Source organism: Vicugna pacos, chromosome 25 (genome assembly GCF_048564905.1).
Source record: "Vicugna pacos chromosome 25, VicPac4, whole genome shotgun sequence".
In the NCBI taxonomy this organism is placed as follows: Eukaryota; Metazoa; Chordata; class Mammalia; order Artiodactyla; family Camelidae; genus Vicugna; species Vicugna pacos.
This window is the reverse complement of record NC_133011.1, coordinates 16,641,000-16,655,048: the sequence shown is the minus strand read 5'-3', so window position 1 is coordinate 16,655,048 and position 14,049 is coordinate 16,641,000. Positions and strand designations below refer to the sequence as shown.

The 14,049-nt window shown below is 35.9% G+C and overlaps 1 protein-coding gene across 1 annotated transcript in view; it reads right to left on the bottom strand.

Annotated features, from left to right (window-relative positions):
- PKHD1L1 (PKHD1 like 1) overlaps positions 1-14,049 on the bottom strand; it is a 133,471-nt gene that overhangs the window by 77,887 nt on the left and 41,535 nt on the right. Inside the window, exons 22-27 of the mRNA XM_072949613.1 lie at positions 10,408-10,571; positions 9,031-9,203; positions 4,744-4,891; positions 4,126-4,280; positions 2,212-2,334; positions 1,401-1,506 (exon numbers count right to left, since the gene is read on the bottom strand). Of these exons, the coding sequence (XP_072805714.1) occupies positions 1,401-1,506; positions 2,212-2,334; positions 4,126-4,280; positions 4,744-4,891; positions 9,031-9,203; positions 10,408-10,571 (869 nt within the window). The remainder of the gene's footprint in view (positions 1-1,400; positions 1,507-2,211; positions 2,335-4,125; positions 4,281-4,743; positions 4,892-9,030; positions 9,204-10,407; positions 10,572-14,049) is intronic.

The following is a 14,049-nucleotide window of genomic DNA, read 5'->3' as shown; positions in this document are numbered from 1 at the left end:
ATAAATATTTCTCAAAACAAATGCTGAATGACAAAAGTCAGATGAAAATGATATTTACAATGCAATGGTTCATTTGTAAATTTTTTAAAAACTGGCAAAATTACCATATGTGTGTTACATACAAAAGGTATTAAAAATGACATGGAAGAAAACAGACAAAATTAATTATTATGATTGCCTCTGGGGAAGTTTGCAGGGGACTAGCACTGAGCATGGTGCTTAGAGAGAACTACAGCTGCTCCTATAGTATTTTATCTCTGAAATTGATGATTGAATTAAATACGACAAAGCGTTAACAGCTGTTAAATTTTCAGTGAGGAGAATATGGGTGTTTTTTATAGCATTATTTAAACTTACTTTTTCCTTACTTTCACATTTACCAAAATGTGACAAAAGGCAATTCAGGCTGTTAATTATTTTGAGTAAGAAATATTTTTTAAGGAAGTGCATATAAAAGTGGAAATCCATTACAAAATACAAGGATGGATTCAAAAATAAGAATACCAAAGGACCAAAACCAAATTAAAGTTCATCAAATCCTTATTCTTGAGAGTTCCGAAGTTTTTACAATAACAATACAAACTCTGGGATAATTCATGTTATCCCCAAATTGGTATCATTTCTGTAAAAAAGTCTGAAGAATATATTATTTCAACACAACGACATGCTATTTTAGAGACTTCAATGTGTGTGGGTTTTTTTCTTTCTCTCTCTCTTTTTTTTTTTTTTGTGCTGATATGTAGTTAGCAGGTGAATTTTCCTCCTAGCCACCAAGACTAAATATGTGATTATAGTACCTGAGCTTATCTCTTTGACTGCAAAAAAACCACCTCTTAACAACCCTTAGTCATACTGTTTGTTTCAATCTTTGTTAAGTTCAGACATAAAGGTAATCATGTTTTTTAAAGCAATCACACAGTAGGAAGATATTTTATGATGTGTCCCTCTAGACTGAGTTCTTGGCAATAATTTCTCTATCTCTTATGCTCATATCTAGGACTTTATTTTCTTTTACTGAACAGCAGCTGTCTTGTTACCAGCCTTTGAGTACTATATCTCCTTGAAGAAGTGGTCTTATATGATAAAAGATTCCAATTAACACTCTAGCTCGTAGAGTTTAACAAAAATGCCTCAGTATCAGAAATTTTAGGGACTGATTCTAACTTGATGAAACTGGAGAAGCAGGACTAGTGAGTCCATCCTCAACAGTGATTTTTTTTTTCCCCCAAAGATAATTAATGATCTTTCCATAGCTTTCTGATCTGATAGAGTTTTTCACTACGTAGAACAGTCTGCTTGTCTTAGTTGATGCCTTGGAATATAAAGAAATCATTATCTGAGTTTACGTTTTTGTTAACTGTCTTCTACCCCATACTCCAAGTTAAAAAGCAAGAGATTACCTTGGGAGGGGCTTATGGCTGAAACTTGAGGTGTAGTTGTGGGATCCCAGGTAAACCCACAGTCACCTGAACATTTAGCTGGAATTTCATTGATGTAGACTTCAACCTTCAAATAAACCAACACAGAGATAACAGGGGTAGCATGGTTAAATAGAATATGCAAAGGATTTAGAACAAGTGATGGAATTTTGCTTGTTTGTTCCTTTGTTTTCAAAAATTATCCTATTCCATTCATACTTTTCCTGTTTTGACACTTTATTCATTCATTCAGCAAATATGTCCATTATCTATTAGGCACAATTATAAATGTATCAAGCACATTTGACAAAACAGACAACTTCCCTGCTGTAACTTAAATTATATTCTAGTGGAGGTAGGACAGAGAGTTGCATATCTCTATAAACTTAAAAAAAATTAAATGCATATTATGCTCTGGAGGTGATTAGTGATATGAAGAAAAATAAAGTTGATTTTGGAAAAGTCACCTAAACTCCATAGACTTTAATCTCCTCATCAGTAAGTGGTAATAACATTAATAATTACTTCACAGAGTTACTAAAAAGATTAAATGAAATAATATATTTTCAAATAGTAACAGTAGTGCTTAAAAATCCATTCTTTTATCATAAGGAAGATAATTTTCACAAAAATCATAAAATAATGGTATTGAGTGAATCATATGTTAACACAAATAGTCACATGAAGATAATAAGGATTTCATCTCTCCTGTTTTGGCAGGTCTTTAACATATTACGTGCTAGTTATACAGTTAAAATTACATTAAACACCACAAGGAAGGTTTCAAAAATACCTGTGGCTGTTTGCTGGGTGTACGAAGTAGGTCTCCAAGTATGTGTCGTCTGAGTAAGCCACCTTCCTTTATCTTTGTAACTGTCATGTTAGCCTTTTCTCCAAAAATGTTAGAATCATTGATCTATTTTTAGACAAGATTATTTTACTAGAAAGGCCATGATAAATATTACCACACTAGTTTTTCTTTTTAAATTTAAGCATGGGTAAAAGTGAAAAGCCAGAGGATGAAAAAAAAATTCAAAACCATTTTAGTCACATTTTGAAAAAGAAGCCTCTTCAAAAATGATCATAACCTACCCAAGAAAAACATGACAACATCACTGGATTATCATTTACAGTATTAATTACAACTTGAATTAAATGACTAAAATTAACGTGAAGATTTAGAACAAAATATGCCTAAGGAACACGAATTTACTTAATTTGATTTTCTCAAAACAGTCTATGCTTTTTCTGAATATGACCATCTTAATAAATGATTGTTAAATAATTGAAAAATGTAGTCCTCTTTCCACCTGAGAGTCCATTTGTCCCCATTAGCATTTTTGGCCTCTGACTTGCTTTTTAATCCACTCATGGAATTCTATTTTCTGCCCGTGGTAAAAATGAAGCCAAATCAGGTCAATGCGTATAATTTGAATATTCAAAAATCACACTGCCAATATGGTAGCCCTGTGAGGCATACATACATACGGTGGGTAGCACAGAGGCAGGAGCCTCAGGGCTGGGGCTGGGGCTGGGGGAGCCAAAGCGAGAGGAGCAGAAATAATGAAGGAGCAGAGGAGCCTGGTCAGGAGAGAGTGAAGGCTGCAGGCAGGCAGACACCAGCAGAGGTCCAAGGAGGAGATCAGTCACCAGAGCGGTTACAGTTGCAGAATTTTCTAATTCTGCTATCAAATCATGTGCTTTCTTAAAACAACTCTCACATCTTTACAACATCCATACAGTCTATGTAGGGTACATTATATTCTGTTTATATTGTTTTTCTGGGTCTCCTCTCCCTCCACTGCCTTTTTTACCTCCATAAATGGTTTTATGTATATATTCTGTTATTTTTTTCCACCTTATGTCAGGGACAGCTTTCTAGGAGAATATATGTAGGAATATACATGGCTCTGCACAGTATTCATGCTAAGTTTGTGTCATTTTAACAACCGTTTTCCTAGGATTCTAGGATTTTTACTATTACAAATAATGCTGCAGTGACTAACTCAGCACCTATCTCATTTCATCTTTGTATTATTATTTCAGTGGAACAGAGGTATAGAGCTGAGGCTGCTGAATCATAAGGTTTCCATATTCAGATACGACTAAATTATCCTAACTTGCTTTCTCGCCAACAGTGCGTGAGGAGGAGATTGCATCTCACACCCTCATCCTCACGAGAAAGCATCTTTTTTGATGTTTAACATCGGAGGCTCTGGTCTCTTCCAGACCCTTCTCCTTCACATATTCTGAGCCCTATTTCCTTCCCTTGACCCTGTTCGCAGGCTAAGCAAAAGCAATTAGATGAGAGCTCAAGGTCTCCAAGGCCCCAGAATACAGCTCTAGCATATGGTGGCAGAATTGCAGACAGTGAGGCTGATTATGCCTGCCCCCTCCCACCTCTTCAGGAACACCCAGACTTAGTTCTGAGACTGTCCCTTTCAAGGGTCTTCTAACCCACATATTCCTGGACTTTGTCCACAGGGGATCAGGAATAAAGCACCAACAGCAATTCTCCATGGAAGCAAATGCCTGGTCAACTTCATTTAGAACAATCTTCTCCTCCTCAATTCCTTTTTATTACTGTTAAGTCAATAGTCTGCATTTTGTAAATGCACACAGACTCCAGTTATTTTTGGAATGAGGCAGGGTGCAAATAAGCAAGGAACACACAGCAAAACACAGAAACCAGGTGGAACGAGGGAACCTGCAAGAGATTCTGCTTCCCACACGCGCTTCTCCACTTGATGGTCCATGAGTATCCAGCACAGGTTCCTTCTCGTGTAACTGAGACTTGTCCCACTTCTTCCAGACTCTGGAGAGCAAACTGCAAATCTGCAGCTGACACAGCAGCCGGGAGACCTGCACTCACACAGGGACGGCAAAGAGCAGGAGTCAAAACTTAAAGTACACAAAATGTCTTTTACCACCTGTAAACCAGCTGTCCTCCTCCACTTATGCAAAAAGTTTATATATTTCTTAGAAACCAATAATTACATGAGTAATGTACCTCAGACATTGAGCCATGGCTCAAATACTTTTTTTTTTTACAGTAACAATTAACTTTACAGATAATCCATAAGCCATGGATGTAAAAGAAAGCAAACGTTTGGGGTCTGGTATATCTGGTGAGGTGGTGAAGAAAACGTGAAAATGTCATTTGTTCCAAATCATTTAGCTTTACATTACTGACATAACCTCAACTCTATAAATTACGTAGGGAAATAATACTGAAAAGAAATATACCAGAATGTTTATTACAGTAGTCTAGATCAATACAGTCCAACTAATACATATACCAAAGTTATGGACTTTGTTTATCTACCTTTGAGAATATGTCCGTAAGCTTGGATGTCAAAGCTGCCATTGAGAGGCGGAGATGCTGCTTGAATTCTTTGAATACGAATCTTTGATTCCCCCGGCCAATTATTTCCTCTGTAAACAGACTCATTCTCTGTCTCATTTGTGATTATCTAGTTTCCAAAGTAAATATTGATAAAATGAATAAACATAACAATGGCTAACATGATTTCTATTTCACCAGGGTACAATCCCGTGACATGACATAAATGAGCCTCAGGTATTCAGGACTCCTCAGAACATCAAGGAGAGTTACATAAATCAACACAGGCCATACCCATACAGCTGCGATAATGAGCCCAAGTCAACTCTGTCATCTGCGCAGCTATCAGCCGGAACCACAGTAATACCTCATTAATTCAGAGTGTGTCCTCCATCACCATCACCCAAGGAACAAATATTTATTGAGCAGCCATTTTATTCAAGGCACAGTGCTAATCACAGAGGGGAGGCAAAGAAACATGAGACATGGTCTTGCCTATCAAAAAATGAAAAACCTTCTTGGAGAAGTAACATATAGAGGCTTGAAAACTTAACTAACAGTATAAGGAAGTATATGATCAATGCAGGGACTGATCCAGACTCAGGAAATCCCTGCCTAACATCGAGTGCCAATCAAGAGACAGAAGCAACACGTGCACTAAAAATCCATGGATTGCAACTCGAATAGGGTCAGTGATATTCTCCTGCTTCTGACCCCTGTTAATCTTGTGGAATTTAAGATCATAAACCCTATCTCCCACTTAAATGAGTAAGTCTAAGTGCCGAGAGGCATATGCAAGAATGTTTGGTGGAGCTTTATTTATAACAACCCCAAACTGGAAAAAGTGCAAAAGCCCATCAATAGGATGGATAAATTGTTGTATATTAATACCACAGAATACCGTACATCAATGAAAAAGAACAAACTACAGCTATGTGCAACAACACGAATCTCACAATATCGAATGAAAGAGGCTAGATCCAAAAGAATATATACCGTATTATTCACTGGTATGAACGATTGAAAACAAGCAATACTAATTAATGGTGGTAGAAGTCAAAATATTGGTTATCTAGGAGTGTGGGGTGAGTGATCTAATGATGAGGAAAATGCTGAAGAAGAGTTTTTGGGGTCTACTGATTTTCTTTATATTGATCTAAGTAGTGATTACATGAGAGTATTTACTTTGTAAAAATTCATGGAGTTCAGCAAGGTTGATCAACATAAAAAAACCAATCACATTTTTATATACAAATGAGATGCATGTAGAAACTGAAATTAACACCAGACCCATTACTATGGCTTCAAAAAATATGAAATACTTACTTACATATAAATCATCTAACAAAACATGTACTGAATTTGCCCTGAAATTGCAAAATGCTGGTAAATGTAATCAAAGACCTAAATATGTTGGGAAAAAGAAAAAAGCAAAGAAGATCTAAATAAATGGAGAGACATATTGTGTTCATAGATTGGAAGACTCAACATGATAAATATATCAATTCTCTCCAAAACAATCTATAAATTTAATGTAGTTCTTGTCGAAATACCAGCAAGACTTCTGTAGAAACAAGCTTATTTCAAATTTTATATGGAAATACACAGGACCTAGAAGAGCAAAAACAATTTTTCACAAGAAGAGTAAAGTGAGAGGAATCACTCGCCTCAATCTTAAGACTTACTACATAGTTATAGCCATCAAGAGAGTGTGGTATTGGTGGAAGGACAGACACATAGAGCAATGGGACAGAACAGAGAATCCAGAAGTATATTCACACAAATATGCCCAACTGATTTTGCAAAAGTCAGTCAATGGGGGAAGGATAGCCTTTTCAATAAATGGTGCTGGCGCCACTGGAGCCGCAGGCAAAAACATGAACCTGGATCTAAAACTTTGCATCTTATACAAAAGTTAACTCAGAATGGATCATGGCCTTAAATGTAAAATGTACAGCTATAAAACTTCTAGGAAAAAATAGAAAAATATTCAGGACTTAGGGCTAAGAGCAGTTCTTAGACCTGAAACCAAAAGTACCATTCACAAAAGGAAAAACTTGATCCATCGGATCTCACCAAATTAAGATTGTTGCTCTGTGAAAGATCTAATGAAAATGATGAAAAGGCACGGTACAGACTGGGAGACAAAGGACATATATCCAGGATATATAAAGAGTTTTAAAAAGTCAACAATAGGGAAGGGAAGGGATAAATTTGGGTGTTTGAGATTTGCAAATGTTAACCCTATATCTAAACATAGATTGAAAAAAAAAATCTCTTCTGTATACCACAGGGAACTTTATTCAATATCTTGTAATCACTTTTAATGAAAAAAAAATGAAGATGAATATATGTATATATATGCATGACTGGGACATTATGCTGTACATCAGAAATTGACACATTACAACTGACTATACTTCAATTAAAAAAAAAGTCAACAATAGGAAAATAATCCAATAAGAACATGAACAGATATCACAGAAGAGAGTACATGGGTGTTCAACACTATTAGCCATTAGGGAATGCAAATTAACATCAAAATGAGCTAACGATACATATCCTATCAGAATGGCTAGAATGAAAAATAGTGCTAATGCCAAATGCTGGCAAGTTTGAGCACACACTGGATTGATCACGTATATGTTGCTGGTGGGAATGTAAAATGATGCAGGCACTTTGGAAAAGAGTGTAGTAGTTTCTTACAAAATCATACATGTGCTTGCCATTTGACCCCGTAATTACACTGTTGGAGAATAACCCAGAAAATGAAAACTAATGTCACATGAAAACCTACAGATAATGTTCACAGCAGCTTTATTCATACTAGCCAAAAACTGGAAACAACTCAAATGTCCTTTAAGGGGTAACTGGTTAAACAGACTATGGTGCATTAAATGTTACTCAGTAATCAAAATGAACAAAACACTGATACACACAGCTGGGAGGGATATCAAGGGAATTATGCTCAGTGAAAAAGGTCAATCTCAGAAGACTAAATACTAGCGCAATTATTTAAAATCAAATTCCATTTATATAGTATTGTCAAATGACAAAATTATAGAGACAGTGGTTGTCAGATATAAGACTGCATGAGGGAGGGAGGTTGCTGTGTCTGTAAAAGGGTAATGTGAGGGATCCTTGTGATGGAACTGTTTTGCGGTGGTCAGATGAATCTACACATGTGATAAAACTTGTATAGAACTACACAAACACACGTACACACAAATGAAAGCAAGTAGAACTTTTAACATCTGAATAAGGTTGGTAAATTCTATCAATGTCAATTTCCTGATTGTGCTATTATGTTATAGTTATAGAAGGTGTCACCACTGGGCAAAAATGGGTGAAGAGTATAGGATTATTTCTCACAACTGCATATGAATTCATGATTATCTCAGAGTTACAGTTTTTTTAAAAAAATTCATTGATCTGGACATTTAATACATGTTCATGTGTTACTACATTTTGTTAGAGAGCTAAAAATTGAAAAGCACTTGTGAGACATTTATTGTAAGATACTAAGACTAAAACATTTGGGTCTGGGTGGGTAAAAGCAATTTTCATGGGACACTTAACAGTTCTTCAGTCTTTTAATCATAAAACCATTAATACAAAGTTCTCGGTGAGACTCAAATTATCATATTTAATTATTATTTAAACTTTAATCTTGAACTTACTATCTTCGGTTTTGGTTTGTTGTAGGAAATTATTTTTGCAGCCAATTAAGTGTAAAAATACTCATCATAATTGTAACATTGAATACAGATCTTATACTCAAGCAGTACAAAATATTGTTCAGATCCTTTTGGAATTACGGCAAACCACCTCTTTCCTCTTGTATCAATTCTGATTCAAGTAAAAATAAACAGCATTTATAACAGAAACAATTTATAACCATAATGCAGAATCTCAAATTTTCATTCCAATAATCTCTGTTCAAAGATCTTTACTGGAAGAGCCCGTAACTTTTCCTTTTACACCAACAGAGAAAACTCTACTTAAATCTGACTGTTTCTTAAAACTATTTCCTCCTGCTTTTCTCCCTACTGATATATTTCTTTAAAAACATTTTAATATGTAAAGTGAATTTTCATGCTCAAGTTCAACAAGCCTCTCTAAATCTTCATTTTATCCTTACAATAACTGTTTGTCCTACTAAAAGATATCCAATCTGTATGTCAGGCATTTGTTAAAAAAATACATTTACTAGGTCAAAGCTAATGTTCCATTAAGTTGAAAGAGTTACTTGTAAATTTCTAGGCTTACCTGCCCAAAGCTCACAGCCATCATGGGTATGTTATAACTGCAATTATACGAAGTCATGGTGACAACATATTGGTTGGTCATATTTGGTCCACTAATTTTGGTCTGATTCACCTGAAAGTGCTTTAAAAATATTCCTTTATTTGCTAATGCTGGAAGTCTTCTCTTTGGCATTTCTAAAGAATGTAAATAAACAAAGTAGATTGGAGGTAAAATTGCATAGCTTCTGCTGCTTAAGAGAAAAGCATCAAATCATATCCATATGTCATGGAATAAGTTAAAATCAAATTTTAGAAAGAAGACCTTAGGGTAAGTAGCTTGTGAAGCTTTGTAGGTATTCACTTCTAGAATACAAAGCTTTAAAGTCTTTTGATATATGAGCCTTGCTGGATAAAACAATATACTGAAAAGCCACCAAGCCCTGGGTTCCATGTGGCCTTCTGTGGGCCAGTTAGTTTTGCTCTGTTCTAGGTTCCCGAATGTGGTGCTTACTGGGATGTGTGTCCTGTGAGGACAGGACCAGGATTGTCTGATTCTCAGTTCTTTCTTTGGTCCTGACACAGTGCCTGCTGCATGGTAGGTGCTAAATGAATGTTGCTTAAGGAACTAAAACCTTTATCACAGCACAAATCAGTTGTCTTATACATGTGCTCTACCAATCACAATGTAGGTCTGGTGACAGTGGAATCAAAAGGGGTGATTCTAAAGAAATGGTAACATTTAGTTTTTTTAATCAGTTGTATCATGACCTTGCACGTGAAAACAGTTCCAAAGGAATGGATTCCAAAACTCCTCTGAAATATGGTTAACAGTCACTTATAAAGATGACAGGAGTTAGGCTGATTTTTTAAAAGACTTCAATTTAAGTTTTATAATTTTATTATTACATCTCACATGTATGAGTCTATTAACATGACTAGAAAAACAATACTAAAACTATTAGAAATAAAGTTTTCATTTACAGCATTACTAATTATCACAATAAAGTCTCTGTAAAGTTTCAGCTAATTCTTACTAGACAGATGTCAATGTCAACAGTTGCCTTTCTATCTTGATAGCTAAATTCTCAAAAATTAAACAAGGCAAAATTAGAATTTTGCCACAGTTTATCTTTAAACAGAATCCAGGACTATAAAGCTAATTCCTGCTATAATGACAAAGTTTACATTAAGGATGCATTTATCTTTAGAATAATCACCTAGCCCTATTCATTTAAAAACTATGATTTAAATCATAATATTATTGAGATGAAAGAATGACTCATTAATACTTAGAGATTAACATTTCTGAGTACAGAATATAAATAATGTCCAAGGTAAGATTTTAGTATAAAATAAGTTTAGAAGGTTTAAGTTTTACATATGAAATGATACAATATACCATGCAACGTTGCAATTGTAGATGTCTGTGCAATGTATACGATGTCCACATAGAAAGACTGTGATTCTGATGCTTTTTGCAAACTAATCCTCTGAAGAGAAAAATTGGTCCCCGCATATTTGGTTTGTATGAGGTCCAGAAGGTCTATACAAGTGTAGGTCCAGCTGAAAGATGGTGGTTTAATTAGGGGTACAAATCAGTTATGAGGTTTAATGTAAACAAATGCACTATAAAAGGCATTAAAATTTTCAAGAGTAAAAGGTTTTTTTTGCCCCACGGGAAGACCATAAGCATACTTCATTAGCTCAGAAAAGCAGCCACAACAAGGGACAGCAGCCAGAAACTTACATTGGCAGTGAAAGATTTAATATTGCAAACAAAGACAGACTTTCTTTTATTTGTAGCCTGGGCAGTAGCCATAGGAATGTAAAATAACATTCTGTAGTGACAGGTAAGTAAACTAAGGAGCATGCACCTTGGTGAAGGGCATATAAAAACAAGACACAAGAATAAAGCAAACCATTCTAAGTTAAAAAAATGTCAAGAATAAAACAGCAAATTCAGTCCAATACTAAGAAGCAAAATTGGAACTTGACAATGGATCCAAAAGAGCTCAGAGGTGCTGCACTGTCCACTGTAACTAAGTGACAAAATGTGCTAAAGTTATTTATAGATACAAATGGTTGTACAGTATCTTCTAGATGTATAATTTAGATTCAGAGTTTCCATTAAATATTAACCACATTGGAATCTCATAAACTATATTAAGCAATTCAATTACAGGTGTCTGCAATACAGAGATAAATACTCCCATTCAAATAATTAAATACAGCTTAAAAATAATCTTTGTATCAGCTACCACTGTACTAATTAACTGACTAGTTTTGGGCACTTTCTATTTTCATTTTGAAATTTCATGGTTTGCAAACTCATCATGGGATCCACCTCTAGTGCATCAAAGCTTAGACTGACATCATTTTAGAAAATTTTATGTCCCAAGTCCAGAACTACATTAAGTTAAAGTGCTCTTTAAATTAAAAAAAAAAGGACTTTGGTCCTCTAAATAGAATCCTATTACTAATTACATGATCCTGAAGTTTTAAAAACTACTTTGAAAAAATGGTACACTCAATAGGGTCCTTTATAAGAGAAATGGAGACTACGAAAGATATTAAAACTTAAGTAAACAGTACACTGTGATTTTGTGGCTAGATAATTCCACTTTCTGAAGGAAAACCAAATTTTACTTTTTGGACTTTTTGAAGCTTGATTTAGAACTATAAACAGCACTGTTTGGGGATGGTGATAGACTAATTATTGAGGGAAAAAAAGGCACTTTTGACAATAACAATGTAATGAAAATAAACGAATCCTAACACACCTAATTGATCTAGGTGGATGGCTTAACCTACATAAAAGCAGGTCTAGAAATACTGGCTGGGAGCTGGAGAATTTGCTTTGCCTTGATTGGCAATAGTTTTTAACCAGAGAAGCATCCTCTTCTAAAAGTGGTAATACTCTTGTTGAAAGGTCTTAGAGCTTTTAGGGTAAAGGAGGCTCATCAGTTCCATCAAAAGCAGTGCATCTTCAAAATGACTGCACAGCAGATAAACTGTAGGCTAGAGGAAGGACCTAGTTAGTGATAAGGTAATGGCTTGACTAACACAGAAGATCTGGGATCTGTAAAATATTCCAAAATCCTGTTGCAGTGGAAGAGTGAAATGCACACAGGTGGTGGAGATCAAAGTTAAAACTGTAATTGCATGGTTCACTTTGGGCACAGAGGGAATGTTTATAGCAAATGTTTACGTCCCTTTGAGAAGGACTTCTGCTTCACAATGATCCATCATGGGATTACCCCAGATCTGAATCAAACAGGGCAGGGGGCAGTGGCATATGTTCATTCTGTGCAAAGACTTTCCAGGCTCCTTGCTCATTAAAACAGAGAGTGCTGTCTTGACCCCTGGCATTGCTTCCTTCTGTGTGACTGCCAACAGGGTGTTGCCGCCTCTTCTGAGTCAACAATTACCCTAGGGAATTTCTGAATTGTCCCCGCTCATTTCATTCATTCCAGGAGTTAACTTTGGCCCCATTTTATATATTGGGTTAAACTGTGCAATAGCCTCAAAGGTATATTTGTGCTGCGAAGGGGGAATCAACACCTTTAATACCCCTCTGTCTCCTGTCTCTGTCTCTCTTTCTGCCTATGTTCTTCCTCTTCTGTGGAAACCAAAGATGGATCAAATGTATAAAACATGCCCAAAGTGCAAATACTGGAGTCACATGCTGTTTAATCAAATGCCATTGGAGGATCAAATATGAACTGTCAGGAAAAGGACATTTCTCAAGCATTAGTTCAGAAAGATGTACTTTTCTTTTGTTGGGGGGAAAAATCAGTTTTGATTCCTTTGTTTTAAGTTTTCATTAGAAAACAAGACCCACGAGTGTCCTGCAACTTTCTCAGAGAGCAACTTCCTATAGTCCTGTACAGTCCACATCACATATAGAGCGCATGCAGATCTCTGTCCTTGGATGTCCACTCCAGGTTTACCAAACTTCAGTATCTGGTGAACTTTCTGTCTTTGTGTACCAAAAACGTTTCTTTTTTAACATCTATGGAAGCATGTCTAGATCTTACTCCTGGGACAAAACACAATTATCTTCTAATGCTTATTCCAATGATCTAAAGGCTGTTTCGTGGCAAAATTTTCATGTATCCTTAAGAATTCTTTGAAAGGCTTAATGTACTTCTTAAATATTTTCCCGTTGACAGACATCTTTTGGGTATCTACATTTTAACTAAGGCTTCCTATCTCATAGTTAAAGAGATTCTGACACCTATATTTACAATTGGTTCACAGTTGCCCCCACTTTATCCACTGATCAGAAGATCTGAGGGTGTTTGGGCCACATGCTCAGGATATGATGCCAGAGCGGTATGCATCAAATGCAGTATTTTATTTTGAAAACTGAAGATTATAACTTCCCTTCTTTCCTTAACAAAAGGTCATTCCACTTCTGCAGGGAGAAAGCTATTAGCATGGGCAAAATATCTTTAAAAGCTTCAAGTTAAAAAGCTGGGTTGGGCCACAAGAGTGAGGTTATATCTAAGGATATCTGCGTCCAGGTCTCACAGTTCCGACGGGCTCTGACATACTCCCACCCAGCTGCCTGGTCCCATGGCCTGTCACGCCTTGTTTTCTCCAGACAGAAATCAGGGACTTAGCTCCACAGGAGCACCTACAGGCCCCGACTCTGGTTGTCTCCGCCCCACCGCTCCCCAATCCATACAGGATCCATTTAAAAAGTTTTTTTAAACGTTTAACAAATAGTATGCTCCATATTTCTAGAATTTTGTAGTATACATGTTTCTAAAGGTACGGAATGGAAGCTGGTCCCTGCATTTTGAACATCATGTTAGGATAATCAAGGAAGCAGGAAACTTGAGACTGCTGTGCTGAGAAACAGCTTCTTTATCCAGAAACTAATTCCTTCATCAAGACCATCCTTTTTTCCACCTTGTTGTTCTGATTTCCCTCATCACTGTACCTGTTTTTATTTCTTGTCTTTTTTGTTTTGTTTATGGTTATTACTTGGTTCTATTTCTAACTTTGGATCATTCGCTCTCCTCTTCTGTCTGAA